This window comes from Triplophysa dalaica, chromosome 23, assembly GCF_015846415.1.
Source record: "Triplophysa dalaica isolate WHDGS20190420 chromosome 23, ASM1584641v1, whole genome shotgun sequence".
Taxonomy (NCBI): Eukaryota; Metazoa; Chordata; class Actinopteri; order Cypriniformes; family Nemacheilidae; genus Triplophysa; species Triplophysa dalaica.
The window spans coordinates 15,929,882-15,954,223 of record NC_079564.1 but is presented as its reverse complement, the minus strand read 5'-3'; the positions used below and the strand labels follow the sequence as shown (position 1 = coordinate 15,954,223).

General features: G+C 40.5%; 1 protein-coding gene across 3 annotated transcripts in view; it reads right to left on the bottom strand.

The window, feature by feature from the left end:
• The window catches only part of gnal (guanine nucleotide binding protein (G protein), alpha activating activity polypeptide, olfactory type), a 60,460-nt gene that overhangs the window by 11,022 nt on the left and 25,096 nt on the right, over window positions 1-24,342 (bottom strand). For 2 of the 3 annotated variants that reach the window (XR_008905433.1, XM_056737905.1), the window contains exons 6-10: window positions 7,119-7,173; window positions 6,876-6,949; window positions 6,507-6,565; window positions 6,263-6,383; window positions 1,317-1,447 (exon numbers count right to left, since the gene is read on the bottom strand). Coding sequence is in view for 1 of the 3 variants with exons in the window: in XM_056737905.1 (XP_056593883.1) it covers window positions 1,317-1,447; window positions 6,263-6,383; window positions 6,507-6,565; window positions 6,876-6,949; window positions 7,119-7,173 (440 nt within the window). In the remaining 2 variants the exon portion in view is untranslated. The remainder of the gene's footprint in view (window positions 1-1,316; window positions 1,448-6,262; window positions 6,384-6,506; window positions 6,566-6,875; window positions 6,950-7,118; window positions 7,174-24,342) is intronic. The other variant, XR_008905434.1, reaches the window with a different exon arrangement.

The window sequence follows — 24,342 nt, the reverse complement described above, 5'->3', positions numbered from 1 at the left end:
CCTTTGAAATTATTCTTTCTATTTTTATTAATGTTTCTTTTTAATACATTTGTATTATAATGCATTTTGAATCTAATAAGGCAATGTAATGTATTAATTGGGTTAACTTTTCACAGATATTAATGCAACAATTTATGAGACCTGTCTTATTTTCTCTTGTATATTTAGTATTGTTCTTTAAAAAAGAAAAAATATTTATTATCCGAATACTCGATTAATTGATGGAAAAATCAATAGAATACTCGATTACTAAAATATTCAATAGCTGCAGCCCTAGACAGTCGTATTTTTTTATTGTAAACACCCATTTTCAGCAGCCATTACTATTTCTGTCTTTAAGAAATCATATTAATGTGCTAACTTTAAGGGTGTAACGATATACTCAGCTCCCTATTCTGTACATATCTTGATTCTGGGTTCACGATACGATACACATCACCGTATTTTCAACAAATTTAATAAAACTGAAATGTAAATAACATTTATTTCCCAAATATTAACAATTTCAGTTACTTTTTTGTTGCACATACAACTTCATACAGAATTTTAACATTTTAAGGTTTAACTTTTGTACTGCAGGTTTGTCACTGAAAATAAAAAATACAATTCATCATGAAATTTGAATTAAGATCAGTGTCAATTTTGACAGCAAATTTTAAGTTTAAAGTTTTTTTACTAAAATGCAATTTAATTTTAGTCGTATTTTAGTCATCCCCATTATTTATTTTAAGTTGACGAAATGTACATCATATTAAGTCTACTAAAATCTAACTGGTCAAACTAATTTATTTGGTTATCACTTCATCACATATCTAATCAAAAGAGCGCTGGTTTCTTATGTCTTTATATTGCATTTCACGTTATGCAGCAGCTCACGTTAACGGATAAATTAACATTGGCTAATAAAAACATTTTAGCTTCCCTTTGTAATGAGATTCGGGGTATCTCGCCAGAAGTCAAACTTCAAGTTTGCTGTGTTTTACCGGCAATTGTGTAGGAAAATAAGACACTTGAATCTTGACTGTTCAACGAATAAAATTAAACATCATATCGTAAAATATCTCCATCTTTCTTCAATGTGCATCATAACAATTTTCATTGCAAAATACCATACAATGGAGTAACTGGACAGCCCAGAGTCATATCAAACAACCAGACAATTTCTCAAAACAGCATAGCCTACAGATAATTTGTAAAAACACACTCATGGTAAGCTAAACATATCTTTGGTGAATTTAATTAGCAAATATTTCACAAACATTAAATATATAGGATTTTCTACTATCTGTAAATGGATGGGAGCTGAGGACATGTACCTTCAGGAGGCAGTGTATAGCGTGCATACTCAGGGAAATAATCTTCAAGTTTGGATTTGCCTGCCAGGATCTTATCTGCTAGCATGTCCTGTTTGTTGAGGAACAGGATTACTGAGATGGTCCTTAAAAACCTGTTGAAGAACACAGAGTAAAACGTCTTAGTTACGTATCTAACCTCAGTTCTATGATGGAGGGAACCTATAGAATGGGGTTTGAACTTGAGAACCTTTCATCTCTGATTGTACTTTTAAAACGCCAATGAACTTTGTGAATGGCATGGCATGCCAGTCTCCGCCCCTTATATACGGGTATAAAAGGAAGATGGCGTGCCCATTCATTCACCCTTTTGGGCTGAGGAACATGAGAAGCATTCTCGGTTGGCCTTTGCTCCTCTAGAGGTGAGATAGCCACCCGGCACCGTTAGGAGCACTAGGAAGCGCTATCCCCTAAAGCCGTAGGGAAAAAATACGTGGAAAACCTACACGTCTCACCAGTGGGGAGATCTCATGGGAGTTGTACTGAGGGTCCCCAACCAGGAGTACACAGAAGCGTTGGAGTCCACCGAGGGGAGGTCACAGATTCACCAACAGGGGAACCAATAGTGAGGAAACGTCAGACAGGACTCCCCAATTCAATTCAATTCAAGTTTATTTATAAAGCTCTTTTCACAATGTGCATTGTTTCAGAGCAGCTTTACAGGGGCAAAGAGGAAAAACAGAAAAGGTAAAACACAGCACAGTGCATGGTGTTTATAGAACAAGCAAGATCATTCTAATAAATAATATCTAATTAATAAATAAATAAATGCAGTCTCCCGGTGAGCAAGCCAACACTGCCCTGCTGTGGCAAGGAACCCAAACTCCAATGATTGATTAATGGAGAAAAAACCTCGGGAGAAACCAGGCTCTGACGTGTCATAGCTGCACTCAGTGACCCCGACCAAAGCAACCGAGCAAAACCCAAGGAGTGCAAGACGTGGGCTGACATGTTTGGAGACAGCCCTCCCATTCTGATTTCCTTCAAAACAAAGAGAAAGACAAGAGCTGCTCAGAGCTTCTGAAGCTCTGCTTGTGGCGCATACTGGACACAAGACGGTAGGGGTGGGTCTTCCTCCCCAGGGGGGAGTGCCTGCAAGTTCACCACCTGGTCCCTGAAGGAAGTGGTGGGAACTTTGGGCATGTAGCCAGGCTGGGGTCTCAGCACAACGTGGGAGTCGCCCGGCCCGAAAAACTATGCACTCACTGGACACAGAGAGTCAGTGAAGATCCCCTACCCTCTTCATGGAAGCAAGCGCCACTAGTAGAACCGTCTTCATTGTGAGATGAGGTAGAGCGGATTCCCCTATGGGCTCAAATGGGGCCCTGCCCAGGCCCACAAGGGCCACATTAAGGTCCCAAGAGGGAACAGAGCGCGGTCAGGGTTGATTCACCCTCCTCGCACCCCACAGGAATCGAATGACCAGATCGTGCTGTCCTAGAGACTTACCTGCCAACAGTGAGTGACGTGTAGCGATGGCGGCGACATACACTCTGAGGCATAGAGGTTGCTCTCTAACCATTCTTGAAGGTTAGAAAAAACACCAAGACGAGAAAAAGTGCCACTTTTAGGCGTACAGTCGCCTAGAGGCTGTGAGTGATCGTGCTCACGACTGTGGGAGGCAGGTCACTCAGGATCTCTTCGTCCTATCCAGGAGCCAGTTCAAGGGGCTAGGGTGCGAAGGCAGCGAGACGTGATGGGAATTCTGTGAGGTTCTGTGGCTGGCAGACTGGCTGTCTAACCAGGGACAGAGCCCTGGGGAGGCGAGCGGGTCTGCTGACTTACCTGCCTTAAGTCTTCATTGCACAATGCACCATCGAGGGAGAGTGCAGAGGGCTGCGAGATTGGCATGAAGCAACGTCGAGTTGAGGCTGCTGCATGCTGGAACACCAAGGGAGAAAGGAAGCTCTTTTAGAGACAGAGTGGGCGCCCTGACGGGGCTGCCTGAGAAGGGGGTGCCGCAGCCCACCTTGCGTTATGATCACATAGAGAAAGCCTGTCAGGCTTGAGGACGGGGTGGTCACATCCAAGATTACAGTGGCGAGACATGCCTGGCGACAAGTGAACGCTGTAAGAAATTTCAGTTCTTTTAAAATTTGCTCTAATAGACACCTTCGGCTCTCTACCGAGACACCCAGGGGAAGTCACACACACCAGGTTTTACTTTTAAAAGTAAAATCAGAGATGATAGGTTCTCAAGTTCAAACCCCATTCTGTCGACACAACGCCGAGAGACCTACAGAAAGGGAACTGCTGAGGCCCAGCGTGTCATAGGTGTAAACGGTGTCTGAAAGGTTTTTAGTTTATCCACTTCGACCACTTTCAGAGGCACTCAAAAATGTTTGTGGTGTAGACGCTCATGTGGTCAAATGGAGATATTGTGCATGTGATATTATGCATAAACAATGTGGGAAGTGCACTACCAAAACAGAATTCTCTTCCCATAAGCCCCCCCTTCGATAAACCCAGGACAAAAGTAGTCAAAAAAGAAGAGATTTTAAACACCATGGGTCTCATTTATAAAATGTTCTGTAGAAACCATGTGAAATCTGTAAATCGCAAATGAAATTGCATGCAGCTGAAAAGTTTCAGATCTTTGCCTTTTAACAATGTCTAATTAATGTCAACATCCAAATCCTTTACAAGTGGGAATAATGGCTTACATTTAAAAAAAAACTGCAGTACTCTGACAAGCAATAGTGCGTACTAGGGCTTGGACGACGAGTTGACTATGAGCCTCCAAATATATACTATCACAATACAAATAAACTGCTGTTCATCTATTGCACAAGAGCAATAACATCTTAACTAAAATAAAACTATTTTAAAGTGCAATGTCAGTGGTAGCGGGGCTATGAAGTAAAAGAGCAGCAAATTAATCTCTACAGCAGCCTAACGTTACTTCAGATCTGATGCGTGCGTACTGACCAAACTTCCCTTGCATTTGCAACAAGTCAAGTGAAAGCGTCATGTGCACTAATAGATGGAACAACAGAAAAATGTGTCAAGTTTGTTTTTGACGGCCTGACTGCCTAAGAACAATGTCAATATATTAGTGGTGGGCGTTAATCTATTCTCAAAGTTGGGTTGGGAGCTGGGTCTATACTACGCAAGCTATGATGACTTTCACCTTGATATTTTAGCGCGGATGTATACCAGTTTAACTGCACTGTACGGAGCGAGAACGAGATTTTTCAACTCGCGTGATTCGCGTCATTCGCGGAAGCGGAAGCAGAAGCCGCCTCATCATCTCATAAGCAGGGCTTCATTCACGCGATTCGCGCAGCAAGTAGGTCTATTGGCTCTTTGCATTAACATATAAATCACTCGCGCTTGACACGCCATTCGCGTTTGGTCTGAACACAACATAACGTTACTGTGAAATTACCGCATCAAACGTGACGTGCTAACATGGATGCAGCTATGAAGCTGCCGGGTTTGCTTCAGGGAATATTAATTTTAAAAAAGCTTCCCAATGGAAACATCGACAAGACTAAGGTTGTTTGCACCTTGTGCAGTGCGGAATTGGTTTAAAAAAAACACTTTCTCTCAACAGGTAGTGGTCTAGCTTTAGTTGAAACCAGTAACTTTGTATTGAGATCTAATGTATTATGGCTCCTGTATGACATATCGCTTGTTGCTCCCTCACTCTTTGTAAGTCGCTTTGGATAAAAGCGTCTGCTAAATGACTAAATGTAAATGTACTGTAGGAGCTCTTCCAGTCTCAAGTACCACCTAAACGCAAAGAATCCCTTAGCTAATGCGGAAGTAAACACAAGTTCATTTTCCATCCATCCATTTTCTACCGCTTATCCGAACTACCTCGGGTCACGGGGAGCCTGCGCCTATCTCAGGAGTCACAAGTTCATTTTATTGAACATAATTTAATTTTCATCACCAATTATCATAGTAGAACAGCTTTCTCAAGCAGTTTGTGATGCATTTTGGAAACAGGAGATGAGCCCCTGGTCTAATGCACCACCTGGCTTGAGAAACCCGTTCTCAAAGACTTACTTTTAGTCACTATTTGGGTAGCACACATTCTGAATGCCTTCGGCAGAATTCAAATGAGCCATTTTAATCTAGATTAATCTTGGAATTAATCTAGATTAATCTAGATTAAAAAAAATAATCTATGCCCACCACTACAATATATTTATAAGCATAATGCAGCAGACGTAAGCCGACTTATAGTCGCAGCACATCAGTGACACAGCATCAAATATGAGAAACATTTTTCTATATTAGGATTCTATCATGTTTTATTAAAAGGGGAAAAAGTACAAAAATATTATATTAAAATATCTGCGTGTAGAAGCACAGCACACTGAAATCAATGCAACGTTAAGCCTTTAACATTACCTGCAAGCTTTTGCAGTGTCAGAACAAATCGTGAACGATGCGTCCATCTTTTCAGATCCTGATCCTGGCACTAAATCCTTTTTCATATTAAAGACTGTTTTAAGAAATATGAACGTTCCCTTGGATTTGAATATTTGAAGTGCAAATAAGATAATAATAGCTAAACTCATGCTGGTCTTTTTATGTTTATCAGTGATGAAAGTAAACACTTGGTCAATTGATATTTTATACAAATATTACCAGATTGGAATACAATCTATCTTTTATGAAAAGGCGTTTGGGTTAGGAATGACATAAAGGTAACTGAGTAATAACAGAATTACAATTTTTGAGTGAACTGTCCATTTTAACTTTTTGTGTAGCTAGAGAAATATTTTAGTCATTCCAAAAAGTGCAGACACTTGGGTTTTTTATTTTAATTATGTAAAATATCTATAAACTGAAAAGCGTTTGAAGGGCTCAAACGAACTAGGTGTGAAAACAGCCTTACAAACATGGAAACATATACTGTAAATGAAAGTGCAGTAATGCCTGAAAAAGTGCAAAACCTGTTAGTCCAGATACTGCGGAAGAGATCAAGAGACTCGCGCAGCCGGTTGGTGCTGTTGTCTTCTCTTATGACCATGTTGTAACTGCTACTGGCTGCGACAAAGATGATGGCTGTCACGTCTGTGAGTGTAGACAAATTCAGTACATCATTCCCAAACCGACTGAAACACCAAAGTCATTCAGACTTTCAAGCATGTTGATTATATACGACTATACCAAAGCCTAAAGAAACTACAAACTTACCATTGAAACACTGGATCCATTTTCTTCGCTCATCTCTCTGACCACCCACATCAAACATACTGACAGAGAGAGGCAGGAAAATGAGTACTTGTACATTCAGAAGCTCCTGTCCATTTGCTTCAAATCCACAACACTTTGTGGTTAGATTTTCAATATCAGTCAAATTTAAACAGCAATGTGGCTTTGACGCAAAACAATACATTTCAAATGTCAGGGACAGGATCTTCTGCTAGAAAGATTATATATTTATATACTTCTCCTGATGAATAGATTAACTCATATGTCCCGATATTAACTCATATGTCCCGATATTTGAACACAGCTGTAGGCTACATGAAAATACAGCAAAATGCCATTGCTTTGACTTACTGAAAGTTGACTTTGTCTACTTGAAAACGAGTTTCAAAAATCCCTGAAGTCAAAACACGACACCTCAGCAAGTCCTTGGAAAAAACAGCAACAACACTGAAACCTTCATCATCAAGCATCAAAATGTACACAGAATAATATAAAAAATAACATGGCCAAATGCACATGTACATACAGTAAGGTGCAGAGACCCTAAACACAGAAGACGCATTGGAAATAAATGCAGTGTCACAGCGCCCTCACCTGATCTGTTGGTGTGTAGTCACTCTGTCGGACAGAGTCAATTCTGACCAAGAAGCTGAGAAAGTAAAAGACATAAGCATAACCATTTTTGTGTGACATGTGTGTGTTTTTGTGCTAGTTTTGCTAGTAAAGTAGGTTTCATTTTTAATCAAGACCTTATAGATGAGACGTACAGAACTTTAGTCTTACACACATAATTCAATTATAAGATATTTGTTCAACATTTTGATTTGGTAATAATGTGCTCTAGGTTGTATTTTGTTCAAGCGTCTGTGTAGTTAAAAGAAATCTGAAACAGGAAGTTTTTCTGGACCAGCAATGGGTCAGTGTTGCTAAGGTTTTCCAAAGTGGTCTACGTAATACAAAACAAAACTTGACATACAAGTGAGATGTTTCAGCAAATGTCAACATACTCTATATGACGTTAGACATTATCCTATACTTAAGTTTCTTTCCTTGTGCTTCGTCAATTCTGTTCTCCAGGTGGTGATCTAGTGCAGCTCAGCTCATTGGAGCTGATTCATTTGCATGTCTTTTGCAATTGTAAAAGTTATGTGTGGAACACTGCAAGCTGATACTGTAAGTATCAAACACATCAGGAAAATTGGACGTGAGTTAGACTACAAGTACAGAGTTAGTCTGACCTTCCATAAAAAAAGTCACCCTATCTGTCAGATTTGAGAGAAATTGAACTAGGCTTGGGAAAAAATGACACACAACAGATGAGCAAATATAATTAGATCAAGAGCCAAGAGAATGATTGTGGCAGTCAAAGACAAGAGATAATCAAAACCCTAAATTCCCGCATGCTATAGTTTGGCTTTATGACACATATTAATACCTATAGGTAATTTAAAGTTAGCCTTTTTGGTACCATAAACCTTATTTCAATTATTTAAATAAGTCCCTCTGCATTTGATAATTTGATCACTTAAAATAGCATAAGTTAAAGTTGATTCCTGTGATAATCATTTCTTCATGCCTTAAAATGACTTTTATGATGGTACATAGATGCCTCATTCGACATATGAGCAGCAAGTGCTCATGAGCTGAAAAAGCAGCGACTGTTTCAGTGCGGAGTCTTTGCACCATCCTTCGAATCTAAAACCGTGTGTAAAAGGTGAGTTTGTGCTCTCCTGGCATCTGTCATTCCTAAGCAACAATGGCCACGCTAGCTTATGAGACAAGGAGGTATAAACAAAGGATATATGGATTATATACACTGAAAACACCTTGCAATAACACTGCTACTAGATTTATTAGTGCTGTGATCATATCGTCACTGAGCTTGTCTATATTGGTTGGTTGGTTCTTGTTACATGACTTGCAGTGCGCGTGCGGCATTCTGAAGAGTTTAAATATTTTCATCTTGATGCAGTGCCGACACGGCTAACAAAACGGGAGCGTCACACCGCATGCACATTGCAACCAGTCAAGAGTTGCCAAGAGCGTTTAAAATTCACCCTAATTCCAGATTTTTAAAAAAATCTGATCTGTGCTCCTCCCTACTCCCACGAATACATAAATAGCATAGAAACGAACATTGATAAGTTAATGAAACTTACACATTATATGACTGAATAGTTATGTTTAATGTTAAAGCGGAGGTAACACACATGGTTTTATTTTATATTAGCACATTCTGTACACTGAATGCTACGTTGGCTACATTTATAGCAGCATTTTGTCTGGGGAGTGATATTAATATAAGATATGTCTGCCAACTCGTTAAAATGTATAAACATGTCGTCATTTCACAAACTGTACACCAAATGCCAGCATCAGCATCCCAGCATCATTTAGTGCTGGGACGGCTCCATCTATCTATAATACAGTGAATACAATCAAAATACAGTGAAAAAAAACACACTTGTACTTTTATTGGCCAAAAAAGGAGTAAGGATCTCTGTTTCATCATGGAAATCCATGGTTTAAAAAAAGTTGTGAAACTGGTACGAAAGCTGAGGGAGTGTGTTTTCAACAGAAATACCACGTTATACTAGTTTTTTGACACTTTGCACGTTAAGCATCAGAATCCAAAACTTGTGACAGTGTAATTAAGTCAGAATGCATGAAATAGGTCTGCCCCCCCCCTTAAAATAGAACATTGCATTGCATGATCATTTATGTCATGATTCCACTATCATGTCATGTTTATTTCGTGTTATTTGAGTGGAGTCATGGCATAACCTATGGTTTTATGTGAGATTGAATGTTTCTTTCTCGTGTCTCGTCATTGTTCCCTGCATCACGTTCCTCGTCAGCCTCTCCTTAGTGCTAATCCCCAGCACCTGTTGCTCGTTATGATCCTGTGTTTGTTCCCCTATAAAACACCCCTGTGTTCTTTGTCTTGTGCTCGTGCATTGTACCTGTATGCTGTGTGTAATACCTGGTCCTCGTCTGAGTTGTTCTAAGTAAGTGTCAGTTCAGTGTCTTAGCAAGTGTTTGTTTTTGTATCCAGTTTTAGTTAGTCAGTGTCCTTGTTTATTGTTAAAGTTATATATATCCCTGTCCTGTTTTACCCCATCGTGGGTTTTTGTTTTGTTTAATAAATATCTTTGTTAACGCCTTGTCTGTGCCTGCACTTGGGTTCTCCTGCCATGTCCTTGTCTTCCACCCACGTTCACGACAATTAGGGTAAGTGACAAACGTCATTTTTTTTTTTAGACATACACCCGATGCATCTAGTAAGCCATACTAGGGATATTTGTTTTGTACTAATAATACATTATAACATCGGACAATAATTTTATAGTGCATTGAATGTTGTCCCAGGTTTGTATTATACAGTGACTCAGTGTGAAATTTACGTTTATAACAGTTTTTATTATACTCACAGTAAATTATATATACTGTATTTGTGTTTAATTTTACGTTGAGCCTTATTACTGCTGAAATAAGTGGCACCACCAGTACTTGGTGCTAGCAGATCTGCACTTCCTGTTTTGAGTGGCTGTTTGGTTCCTAAATAAAAGAAAAAAAATCTATATTTATTTATGTTTTGTTTTTGTATATGTCTTATATTTTAAATAGATATATATTTGGAGGGCATGTTCTCCCCGTGCCTCGGGTTTCCTCCGGGTACTCCGGTTTCCTCCCCTGGTCCAAAGACATGCATGGTAGGTTGATTGGTATCTCTGGAAAAATTGTCCGTAGGGTGTTTGTGCGCCCTGCGATGGGTTGGCACTCCATCCAGGGTGTATCCTGCCTTGATGCCCGATGACTCCTGAGATAGGCGCAGGCTCCCTGTGACCCGAGGTAGTTCGGATAAGCGGTAGAAAATGGAATGGAATATATTTGGGGGGAAAATGACTAAAGGCCGGCGAGGAACTATATATGGTAACATCATTTACCTTGATCTGCAACTTTTTTTTTTATTCACTCTTCTCCCCTGAACACTATTGCTCCTGGGAGTCATTCACGGAAGACCAATCACAGCAGACTAGACAATCTGACCAATCACATCAGACTAGGCTAGCGGATAGAAGGGGATTAGACGGATGAATCGCGGAACGAATCATTTGAGAGTCAGTCAAGAATTTAGGTAAGAATAACCTTCCATTATTACGAAACAATAGTGTTTTAACATCTATGTACATAAACTTGTTGTTGGACACTCCATAAACCGAAGTAGTACCTTAAAAATCCCTAGATATTTAATCTTTAATTGTCTGTTTATAATGTCAAGTGCACCGAAAGAAAAATACTGTAGTATAATTTAGTGTTTATTAAAGGTAAACTGTAGTATACTTTAGTATATTATAGCAAATACATGAATATTTACTATAGCATGGTTCAAAAAAACTATAGCATTTTTACTACAGTTTACTATAGTAAGTAATATACTACTGTTTTTTTCATGTGGTCAGGCACTGTAATTAATAAACATAAAATTTAAATTCCCTTTCACCATTACATGATTTGACGGTTTAATGTTCCGATAATACATGGTTATATAATTTGTCAAGTGGCTATTTTACAATTACATTTAGAGCCGCATCATTATGCCTGCTACCCCCAAAGAGTTTGGCACCAGCCTCCACTGCCACTAAGCATCCCCGACATCTGATGTTGCATTCACTGTGCACTGAAACTAAGCAAGATCTACACTTCCTTTCTACCTTTAAGGCACTTTCATTGTGTTCTAGCATCTTCACAACAGGAAACATGGAAGTTTCTACATCACACATATGTATACACACATGTAAACAGACATATTGTGTGCCTATCTGACCCTCGGGTTTCTCACTCTGTCTCACTCTAAGTCTTTCCTGGCAGACCACATCGTTTATTTGAGAGGAGATAAAACCATTTCACATCCTGACAGCTCTACTAAACACACACATGTATTTAAAACACACAACTAAAAATGGCTGTTAGACTGGTCTGTCCAACAGAAGTCCATGACTGATAAAACACACACACACACACACACACAAACACACACCTGGATGCAAAGTGTACTAGTACATCAGACCATCTTCCACTGAAACAGATAAGTGTTTATTACCACACGCTTCACTTAAGAGTGTTTGAATGGATATTTCTGTCCAGCTCTGTACAAACACACACACAAAATGGATCTGACATTTTATTTGGAGAATAATATGATGTCTCACCATTACAGATGTAGGTTTGAAAATGAACAGAAATTTGTTTCTGTTTCAGAGTTCCACATCACTTAAGAGACTAACCCTTGAAAACACAAAGGCGCTGTGATCGGTATTATAGCAGAAGAGTTTCCTATCGATAGAACTCAACGCTGTGTCACAATGACACTTTGGAGAATGTCTCTTGTGTGATTGCATCTGAAGAACATGTGCAACTAACCCGATTCTAAAAGGCGCTACATCACCATGTGATGCGTGATGGCAGACACACTGGAAACTACAAAGCAGTAGCCAGGACACAGTAGAGTTAGCTTTTGTTTCTTTAGCAAGCACTCTGTATTTTTGTCTGTCTTGATAGCTCCAAGTCTGGTAAGTTTTGGCATTTTGTCAGTGATGCCAAAAGGGTAGTGACAGATTTAGAAAGTGTGTTTATCCTTGCCCTTTATCACAGGCAGGGAATTGCACAATTTGACCCTTCCTGGTAAAAAGAGTACCTCCACATCAGGACCTCCCATTCTTCCCGACCTGCAAATTGAGGCATCTAGGTCTTAGAAAAATCCATTCTTCTCACACATTTCTCATTCCTTTAGTGCTAGTGTTGGTCCTATTTGGGGCATACAGAAAATGGTTATTGGGCAATGCCTCAGGTTGAGGAGATGCTTCATTTAGCATCATCTCTTTACGCGCCAACACTCCCCAACCATGCCGTATTACAACTACTATATTGGCCAAACCCTACATGGCAGCAGGTCGTGCTGGTGCTTGATGGCATACTATTGGTTTAGGCAGACCTGCTTGGGAAGATTACAGAGGGTGAGTTCTAAAAGACTTGCGGGGTACTTCACATTTGGTTCTCCCTGCTATCAAGGAGACACCACTAGCCATCGGCCGCTCCAAGGCCGTTATAGAGACAGAGTGATATGCATCCTTTACTGTGGTGTAACAGTGGTCAAATTTGTTCCTGTCACTGGTTGGACATGTAATATGGTGTTTGTATTTTGATGAGGTATTGTTTCCAGTACCCCCAACAATGGAACTTTAATGTGGTGGGTGTTTAATTTATGGTGCAGAGTGTGACAAACTGCCCAGTGGCTTCCATCCTGGAGTGTCTTCAAGACAACTTACATTTACATTTACGCTTTTGGCAGACGCTTTTATCCAAAGCGACTTACATTGCATTATACTTGACATTTGTATTTGAGTGTGTGCAATCCCTGGGACCGACACATGACCTTGGCTTTGCTCGCACCATGCTCTAACCACTGAGCTACAGGAAAGCTATTTTAGCAGGTCATTCTCTCCCCCTCTTAAAATTTATGTTGTGGTCATTGATGCCTTTCATGTAACTTTGAACCCTAAAGGGCAATTTATGGTTCTGCGTCAGACCTACACTTTAGCCTCTAAGCCGTAGGCAGCAAATCGTTTTTTTGTTAATACTTGTGAGTTGTTGTCCGTGTCTACCACTAGTGGTCAGTGTCTATGTGCGTGTTGCTTGTGTAACCAAGACAAGAGCCGAAGAAGAAGCAACTTGTGTACTCTGTCGGAGCAGCTTTAAGCAGTGATAGCTTTAAGTAAACAGTAACTTTTGTTGCAACTTCAGTTGTTTAATATAGAACATATAATTTACTAAGATAATTCATTTGGCAATGCGATGCTAATTGCATAGTTTTTATAGCTGAGGGTGGGGTTCAAACAGACCGATCACTGTGCTTGTGGTCCGTGGAGTTGATGTTTTGTTACATTTTTAGAGAGGTGCACTTCAGGCTATGCACAGCCTACGGCGTAGTTAAGGCCTAGTCAAGATCATAAATTGCACTGAAGTCTCTAGGGGGACATCAGCTTATGTTTCCCTCTTGGCAATTTGATGATGAGGCCTACAACACAGAGTTCCGGCCTTGGGTTTGGCTGTTGTTCTTGAAGGACTTTCCCTGGCACACTTTGAACCAACCCAATCTGTTTTAGGGTCTCTGTTTTAGAACACAAACTGTTTCAATCTTGTGTCTCTTTTTTAAGACGACTTTTCTTCTTACCATTAGCTCTCTGAGATGAGTTGGTGATATCCAGCTATCATGCACCAAAACTGGGTTATATTCCTAAAATGCCAACTAATGTGGCATGACTCTGGTTTTGATGCCCTTTCATCCGGCAAATCTAAGCAGGGAATGAGACCATACCTTTGCCATGCTTCCTTCAGTTCATCGGAAGCTAACATATTTGTTGTTAATGCTGCTCCTGAGCCTCCTGTGTTTACAGAGCTGCTGGGACCCTCGCTTTAATCAAACCCGCATCACATGACCCCCTACCCTCTAGAGCAGGGTTCCTCAACTCTTACCCTGGAGGTCCGGAGCACTGCAGAGTTTAGCTCCAACCCTGATCAAACTTGCCTACCTTTGATTTTCTACTGATCCTGAACACCTTGATTAGCTTGCTCAGATGTGTTTGATCAGGGCTGGAGCTAAACTCTGCAGTGCTCCGGACCTCCAGGGTAAGAGTTGAGGAACCCTGCTCTAGAGCTACACACACAACTGCTAAAAATAGAGCAGGCGCAGCTACTTTACATAAGAAATTTAAACCATTTTGGTCTAACCACTCTTACACACACAACAATTGTAAGACTTTTTTTCCACTTCAATACTGACTCAGTCACTTACATTGCATGTCATACCTTCTAACACAACCAGTCAATGGAAGTTGTTATTTCATGTTTTTGTGTTAAATACGTTTGGGTAATAATTACAATATTTGTCATCTCTATCCACTTTCCAAAAATAGCATACTTAAAACAATCATACCATGTTTTATGTCAGGACATAAGGACAGACTAAAAGTTTAGCCTCTCTTAAAAATGCAGATAATTAAATAATTCAACAAATGTTACCCCCTAAAAACACTACTTATTTTAAACATACAGTAATATACGGTGAGTTACAGATGCATTCATAAGGGCCTTATAATGTAATGGTGTGGGCTAATCAGTGATGGGGAAAGTCACTTTTAAAAGCAACAGAGTTAAAATATTGAGTTACTCCTTTAAAATAGTTCAGATTCGCTTAGTAGGACTAGCTGTTATAATCCCAATATTTCGGCACAGTTTAATTGCCCATTTGGACATTTCCCATGCTTTATGCATAACAGAGGAGCATTATAAAGTATGGATAGATGAAAGGAGGTCCGAGGCTTCAATGGGTTCAGCAGGTAGGCATCCTTTTCGTTGTGTAAGTAATTTAGTTAAAAGTAACCAGAATTGCTTTTGTTACGTTTGCCATTTGTTCTCACAAGACTGTGTGTGTTTTTAGTTTAACACTGTTATGCATTCAACAATAATATATCGTCAAGACGGTATTATGGTTAGAGGCTAATAATATGAGTATGTAAATTTTTATTAATTTATATCAATATTAATTTATATGAATATTTTATTGTATAATAATTGTATTAAATAAGTTTTTTGTTTAACTGTATTGTGTGTTCATTTTAATAAATCGCTGCTGTCCTTCTGAAACCTTGCATCTCCAAGAAGTTAAATCTTCAGCCAAGTAATGGTTCTACTTTTAACTTGATAGCGAATGCACTTTACTGTACTTGTTATTCCTTTTGCTTGTTTTTGGAAATAATCTTTGCGTACATGCTCAAGTTTAATATAGCTTGCATAATGTATGCAGTCGATATGAGACACTTCCTGCTTCCCTTTTTTGCCATAAATGTTTAATGTTCAAAAATATGTTCGCAATTTAGTATAATCTCGTTCCCCTCCTGTGTAATCGATTGCCCATGCCTAATGACCTATTGCGTGTGGCAATTTCTTAACATTTTAAGAATACCAAAAGCCTAAAAAAACAAATATACTATTAAAGTTTGATGTGTTACCATGGCAACACTATTAAAGATATTACAAAATCTTTCAAAATTTTTAAATCAGCTATGTCGTTACATTATTCTAAGAATGAAGTGAACTGAAATGGAAAAATTTAGTCCATTGTGAGTGATATACTTCATATTGCCAGTTGGTGGTGTGTCCTTTGGCAATTATGCGAATGTACTGAAAGTTGTGTGTGAATGAGAGTGTATTTATTAGGGTTGGGTACCCATCACTTTTCCTCCGTAGCTTTGCCGCCTCCGTAGCTTTGAACTGCCAGCCTGACAAGCGGGTCTGTGAGCGGCGCCGTAATGGCACTGGACCGGATGGCTGCTTGCCGGAGCTGGTTATTTTACCCTGTTGCAAGTCTTGTCTATGGTAATTTACCATGAGGCCTCAACCATTAACAGACCATTAGATATTATAGAAAAACAAAACTTGAAAAGTCTACAAAAATATTTAACAGCATCATTACTGAAAATAACAGATTGATTTGTAATATACATTTTTAACAGAGATACTTTACATATATATTGTTGCTCATACAATAATACATATTGAAAATGTGCATCAGTCTTCTGCTGCTATAATCTGTCACTAATAACTTTGTTTCGGGACTTCATGAGATGATTTTATTCATTGGTATACAGAAAAAACAAAGCACCTTAACAAATTTAAATGTTCAGCATGTGCATGCCAGCTGCGTCTAAGCGTGCATTTCCTTAACACGAGCGTATGCTTAATTTTCAAAACAAGAACAACTGAAATAAATAATAACCTATGAAGAGTCGAGTGTTTATTTTCATTTCGCACATTGATTGGGACAGCCTGCTTTATTAGCGTTTAATTTTAACTTTGCGTAAAGTAAAACTCTCTCTCTCTCTAACGTACCTGCTCTCGTGCAGCACCCAGTACTGAAATTTGCGACCGATTTAATGTGAATCGATACTCTGTAGTACTGAAGTAATTCGGTCAGTGCCTTTAAAAGTATAGAGTCCGAACCCTAGTATTTACTAATTTTGCTTTCATACTTTTCTTTCTATTATATATTTAATGCATTTGTTATACTTAATATGTTTCTTGTACAGTTGCTTTAAAACGATGAAAACTGTAAAAAGCGCTATATAAGTAAAGTTAAGTACAGCTTCAGTTTCATCAAAAACACTCAATGTATGCTCCTGATATGAGCACTTCCTCGTTCCATGATTTTGTCATTGATATATTGCCTTGCCATGGCAACACCCTTTGAGATTTCAAAAATCCATGTCATGGTACAACACTAAAATTCAGCAGTAGTCCTAGTTTAAAGTGTTATGAAATTGTTCTTCTTCAACAGTGTGAAGAATGGATAGTGATACACAGATACTACAGTGGTTCTGAGTGCTGTCTGGAAGTGGAGGAGTTAGGGTACTCTTTACAAAATGATAATGTTTGAAAACGAACTGCCTGTTACCACTGTACATCACTACAACCATTCATACCCGATGCATAATCTTCAGTAAAACAAATAAAATAAATATAGCTGCAAGCAGCAATTATGGGTTCAATCCTTACAAGGGCTATATGTGGTCATGTCTGACCATGAGTTTTTACAAATCAGACTTAAAATCCTAGGTAAAAGTACTAGAAACACAAGGAATCTGCTTATAACTATTGACCACTTGTTGTGGTGCTGTTGTCAAATTAATATGAGGTGAACACGATGTTCTACTGAAGTGGTGTACAAAGTGTTATGTCAATACTTAAAGGTATTTTTAGATACAGACATCAACTATGTCAGGAGTGTCTGTAGATGCTTTATTCCAAAGGGGACTTAGTAACATAAATGGGATCAGTCCTGGAAAGCGCCCTGTGTGAACAAAGGGCAGAAACAATGGCGTAAAGGGTGTGTACTGATGATACGCATCTATAATAAATCGTAAATAATTTGGCTCTAAACAAATATAATCTAACCAAGTAATTTATGTTTGTTAGTTAATCGACAACTAAAAAATACCATTCCTCTTTAGCTAAATCACAGATGAATGCAAGAGTCATATTCACCAAACAGTGCTTCAATAAGCTTGCTCGCTTACCAACCCTTAAAACCTTTAAAACACAGCCATGTGCACCAGCCGTGCTTCGCTGCAGAGAAGCACATGTGTTTCTGTGCAGACACCATCTCGACTTTCACATGAACAAAATTGTTTTTCTCAACAAAAACATGTAAACAATACAAACATGATGATCATATACCGACCCAAGTGTTTATTTGTTTTTTTTAGCATTATGTGCAATATGCTTTATTAAAGCGGCCCAAACACAATGGGTTTCTGTCAATCTCATATTAATCTTGAGTACGTATAGAGTATTATTTCATACGTTGTATCTTCGAAGTGTATTTAGTTTGATCACATTTATAAAAGATAGATACAGCTGTAGGATTACTTTCGAAATCATACGTCGCGTGCGGGGTATGCTGAACTAAAGCACATTGTCAACAAAACACAGACATCAGCTTCACTCACCACATGCGGTTCATGTCCGGCATCTTTTAGCGCTGGGACAGCTCCATATATAAGTTTCAAACAATCTCCAAATCCAGTGTTATATCCACCGTTTATATAACATTCATCACCCAAATGTAGTTAACAAACAAACACCTGAACTTCGCGAACATATGCTCTCTCTCTCTCCTGCACACAAGCAAAAGTGACGTCTGCACATGCTCCTTTTCCTGCTCTCCATGCTGCCGAATGGGCTAGCCCTATTTTCACGACTAAAGAAATGCACACAACATTACATTGTAGTACATTATGTCACGTGTCTTTTTTATGGGATCATTATGGAATGTGTGTTAGAATGCACGCACAGATTCCAGAAAAATGCACACACAGATTCCAGAAAATCACTGGCAGTGTGAATGAACAAAATCTAACCATCCAGAGACAAATTTCTGGACACATTTCCTGTATATTTTCCAGGATCTCTGTATGAAAAGGACTTAGGTACCTACGCTAGAGACTTGCATATCCAAACTGAAAGTCTCAAAGTCCAGTGGGAAACCTGGTTTTAACACTTTCATCATAATTACTCTAGGCCCAAAGTTATTATTACTGCCTTGAAATTGCCTGTGCATCAAAAACCACAAGTTGTAGTGAGACCTTGAGAACTCACACATACCACACTGAGAGTATTCACTTGCCACTGAGAAACATCCTGCTCCAGTCGTGGTGGAGTTTGTTGTGGATTGGAGTCTTCGGAGGCTTCTTCGTCAGACTCGGGCTCAAACTGGTAAGCTAAAATCGCCGCCATCTCTAGCTACACATATGTATATATGACATCCAACCACCTGTAAACAGTAATCCTGTAATGATGGTAGGCTTTCCATTTGCGACACATGATGAACAACAGACTACACCATCTGACCAATCACATGACACAAGCCTAGCGGATAGTAGGGGACTAGAAGGATGAATCACGGAACGAATCATTTGAGAGTCAGACAAGAAGTATGTTAAGAACTACTGCCTATTATTACGACATAATAGTGTTTTTACACCTTGTGTGTACACAGGGGCGTAGTTTATGGGGGGAGGTAACCCCCCCAATATTCAAATCCATCAGTTACAACCCCTCCAATATTTCAACAAGAAAATCACAGTAGATCAAATTAAAAATATGTAGAATTACTTTATTTTGTGACAATTTTGTTTCTTATCAAATATGAGTTTGTCATAATAAATTAGACAAAAAATACTCCCCCTCCATTGAACCGATTGGTAACGCCCAACCAATGAGTCGCACTTTCACCAAAACAACGCGAGTGGTGTTTGAATGGGAGAGCACACGGGTAACTTAACATACGCCCTTGTGTGTACATATACTTGATGTTGGACACTCCATAAACCAAAGTAGGACCTTAAAAATCATATGCTACTTACTCTTTAAATAGTTTTGAAACCAGTACTTTTACACTTCAACTAAGTACTTCAACTTCTCATAAGTCTTTTAAAACCCTCGTATGTATACTTCTACTTGAGTAATGAATGTGAGTACTTTTGACACCTCTGTTTGTTTCTCTGCAAACAAACAAAATGATTTTATTCTCTGAATGTTTGAGTGATGCCTTTGGTGCATTGATTACTTAGGGCAAAAACAAAACCATGGTTATTTTGTGATAACCATTGTTTTACAACATTAACCATGATTTTTTGGTTTTAACTGAATACTTTAACTGAAGTTGATCGCTGTGCATTTAAACTGCTCGCTTACTCCAGTAACTTAGGAGAAGCGAACAAGTCATCACAAGTCTGCTGTAGTGCGTGAGTCTGCTATTTACCCCGTTACTTTGTTTAAACTGTTGAACTGGACTGTTGCCTGTTGTTAGTTAAGATTATTGGAGCTCGTTTATTTAATGATTCGTTGACTGATTGCTAAGTTGTTAGCGCTTTTTGTTGCGTTTGTACTGAATTTATTTTGCCGTTATTCGTTTATTACGGCTTGACATTACAATTTTGCACTTAAAAGCACCGAGCTAGTTGATCGCTGTTTGATCCGCGGCCCATTCAAGTCGTACAGAATTTGTTTTGCTAATCGAGAAGGCGTGTTCCAGCTGTATTCTGTTCGCGCTAATCTCAACACTTACTTAAGCAGTGCCTCTGCACTGTCGCGGCAAGCGTCAGCGGTAGCGTCAGCCCTCGTGTTCAGCCTCCTCGTGTGAAGACCGACGAGTGTAAAGACCTGCGACTCTACCTGCGCGACTCCACCGAGCAAAGACACCGGCAAGGCACATCAGTATATTTAACATATCTTTGCTTTCATTTAATTGTCTACTAACATGTGTTTCGAGTTTATTCCTGTATTCTACCGTAGACCGCGTTCTCACACAAGACGCAAGGCACGACGCACACACTCTCAAGCGCGTCCCATTCACATCTCTCCTTTTACACCTCTGTCTCTATCTATGGATCTCTGGAACTGCCAGTCAGCTGTGAACAAGACTGACTTCATCCATGCGTTTGCTAGCCAGTCTGAGATTCACATTCTTGGTCTTACTGAGACTTGGATTCGTCCTGAAGACTCAGCCACACCCGCTGCTCTCTCCACAAACTACTCCTTCTCTCAGGAGGAGGCACAGGTTTGCTTATCACCAATGATTGGAAATATTCCACACTATCTTCCCAATGCAACAACTATTCATTTGAATACCATGCTGTTAATATCACTTTTCCCACTCAGCTCAGCGTTGTTGTAGTTTACCATCACCCAGGTCCTCTTCACGACTTCATTGAAGAGTTAGATGTGCTGCTCTCATCCTTTTTTCGGAGGATAGCGGCCCTCTTGTAGTCCTTGGGGACTTCAACATCCACCTGGAGAAACCCTATGCTGCTGACTTCCACACCCTCATCTCCTCGTTCGACCTCACACGCCTCGTCACAGCCAGTACTCATGGATCTGGTAACCAGCTGGATCTCATCTACATCCGTAACTGCACCACAGATAACATTCAAGTCACACCTCTTCACATCTCGGACCACTTCTTCATCACTTTCAACATGCTCCTTCCTACATGCACTACACCAACACCACCACCCGTTCACTTTAGATGGAACCTTCGCTCTCTCTCCCCTAGCACACTCTCTGCCAGAGTGACATCCTCTCTTCCCTCCAACTTTGCTTCTCTAGATGCTGACACTGCCACAGACACCTTATGCTCAACACTTACTTCCTGTCTAGATAACCTTTGTCCTCTGTCCTCCAGACCGGCTCGTGCCACTCCCCGCTGCCCCTGGCTGTCTGACATCATCCGTGAATAACGTAGTACACTCAGGGCTGCTGAAAAGAAATGGCGCAAGACCAAGAACCCTGCTGACCTAGGGGACTACCAGTCACTACTCTCCTCTTTCTCTGCTAGTGTTACCACCGCAAAAATGTCTTTCTATACCACCAAGGTAAGCAATGCATCTAACACTCGACAGCTTTTCAAGACATTTAACTCTCTTCTTTGCCCCAATCCTCCCCCGCCCACTTCATCATTGACTGCGAAAGACTTTGCTGTATTTTTCACTGACAAAACATCATCCATCAGCAAACAATTCTCGGTACCTCAGACCTTGGGAAACACCTCCCACACTTCAACCATCGAACTCTCCTCTTTCACCCCACTTAAGGACACTGAAGTCACCAGGCTTCTCTCCAGCCACCCCACCACCTGTCCCCTTGACCCTATCCCCTCCGATCTCGTTCAGGACATATCCAGCTCGCTCACACCTGCACTCACACACATCATCAACACCTCCCTGCTCACCGGCACTTTTCCATCCACATTCAAACAGGCCCAGGTCACGCCCCTACTGAAGAAACCAACATTGGACCCTTCTACTCCCGACAGTTACAGACCTGTCTCTCTCCTCCCATTTATAGCAAAAACACTTGAAAGGGCAGCTTTCAACCAGGTGTCTTCCTACCTGTTCCAGAATAAACTACTGGATGACAAGCAGTCTGGCTTCAAAACAAACCACTCCACTGAGACGGCATTGCTATCGGTCACAGAAGCACTGCAGCTAGCCAAGGCTGAATCTAAATCCTCGTTCCTGATTCTGCTAGACCTATCTGCAGCGTTTGACACTGTCAATCACCAGATACTGCTAGCAACCCTGTCATCACTAGGAATCACAGGCTCTACCCTCTGCTGGTTCAAATCCTACCTCTCTGACAGATCCTTCAGGGTGTCATGGAGGGCTCGCTGTCCACGGCTCACCACATGATCACTGGGGTCCCTCAGGGGTCGGTGCTTGGACCGCTGCTTTTTTCCATCTAAATGACATCACTGGGGCCCATAATACAGGCACATGGCTTCTCATATCACTGTTTTGCCGACGACACCCAGATCTACATCTCGTTTCACCCAGACGATACCACTGTAGCAGCTCGCATTACAGCCTGCCTCAAGGAAATCTCAGCTTGGATGAAAGACCATCACCTCCAGTTGAACCCTGCCAAAACCGAACTACTCGTGTTTCCGGCACACCCTACGGTCCAACACGATTTCAACATCCATCTTGGCAATACCACAATCACCCATTCCAAAACAGCCAGGAACTTCGGAGTCATATTTGATGAACAACTGTCCTTCAATGATCACATTGCAAAGACAACACGGTCATGCCGATATGCCTTATTCAACATTAGAAAGATCAGACCATATCTCAAGGAGCATGTGGCACAACTCCTTGTCCAGGCCCTGGTAATCTCAAGGTTGGACTACTGCTATGCTCTACTTGCTGGTCTTCCTGCAAAGGCTATCAAACCACTTCAGCTGGTTCAGAACGCAGCAGCACGCCTCGTCTTCCAACAGCCCAAAAGGGCTCACGTGACTCCCCCTTTCATCTCTCTTCAGATTCAAGTCACTAATGCTTGCCTACAGGACTATCACTGGATCTGCACCGGCTTACTTCCACTCTCTCCTGCACTCCTACACCCCATCAAGATCCCTGCGTTCAGCAAACCAGCGGCGGCTTGTATTGCCTTCCCATAAGGGCAGTAAATCGCTCTCCCGCTCTTTCTCATTCACAACTCCTTCCTGGTGGAACATTCTTCCTATCTCTGTCCGTTCAACCACATCTCTCACAACATTTAAAAAACTACTTAAAACCCATCTCTTCTGTGAATACTTGACAAACAAATGAGAAAAAAAAAATACACTAACCCTTTCTCTCAACAGGTAGTGGTCTAGCTTTTGTTGAAACCAGTAACTTTGTATTGGCACCTAATGTATTATGGCCCCTGTATGAACTATCGCTTATTGCTCCTAAACTCTTTGTAAGTCGCTTTGGATAAAAGCGTCTGCTAAATGTCTAAATGTAAATGTAAATGTTTAACTGTAGTAAATTTTCATAAGAAGCACAGTTAAGTGTGAAGAAGTACAGTGCTCATTTACTGTACACGCAGTTACAACTCATATACATCACACGTTTTTCGATTAATTGTCCAGCCCAAGTGTGGCCATTTTATCAAATTAGTCCGGCATCTTCTGAACGCAAATCCATGGTTACCAAACTTTGGTACACATTCAATCCTGAAATCGGAATGTCAGCCATGTTTTCCCGGGCGGACGCGAGCATTGGGTTGTGGTGCACCGCACCGCCTCTCCCAGTGCTCGCGGCTGGATACATGGCTCCTCGGGGTTGAGCCCGCCCCAGTGCCGTGTTTCCCGGAAGTGCATGAGGAACTCAGAAAGACCTGGAAAGGCCCCTTTTTCGCCTCGCGTGTACGTCAAACTAGTTCCGCCACCCTTTCTTTCCTCTATGGTGGGGCAGCTAGAGGATACGTCGATGTCCCGCAGTTTGAACGTGTCGTCTTATTGCACCGCAGACGGCTGCCACCTGGTGGGCTCGATCTAGACTCCTCGACACAACGTCTCGTTCCCTCCATCAGGGAACTGAGGTTAGAGACGTAACCAAGACGTTACATCCGTAACCAACACGTCTGCCTACCATGAGGAAAACAGACATATTTATGGACACCCTTAAACCAAATATATTAGTTTACAAAATGAATGTGTAATTTTTGAAAAAATTAAATTACTCTTTCTAATTTGCCTAATACTGCTCATGAGACCAATATCATTTGCCATGTCAGTATAGTGAACTAAATGATATGAACTACATTTCAGACCTGTAGTTTGTTGCCAAGGGCTTAATTGATACAATGTTCCGTTTTTCATCTCATTTCTGTTCACTTTCTCTTGGCAACATTTCAAAATGAATACAAATTT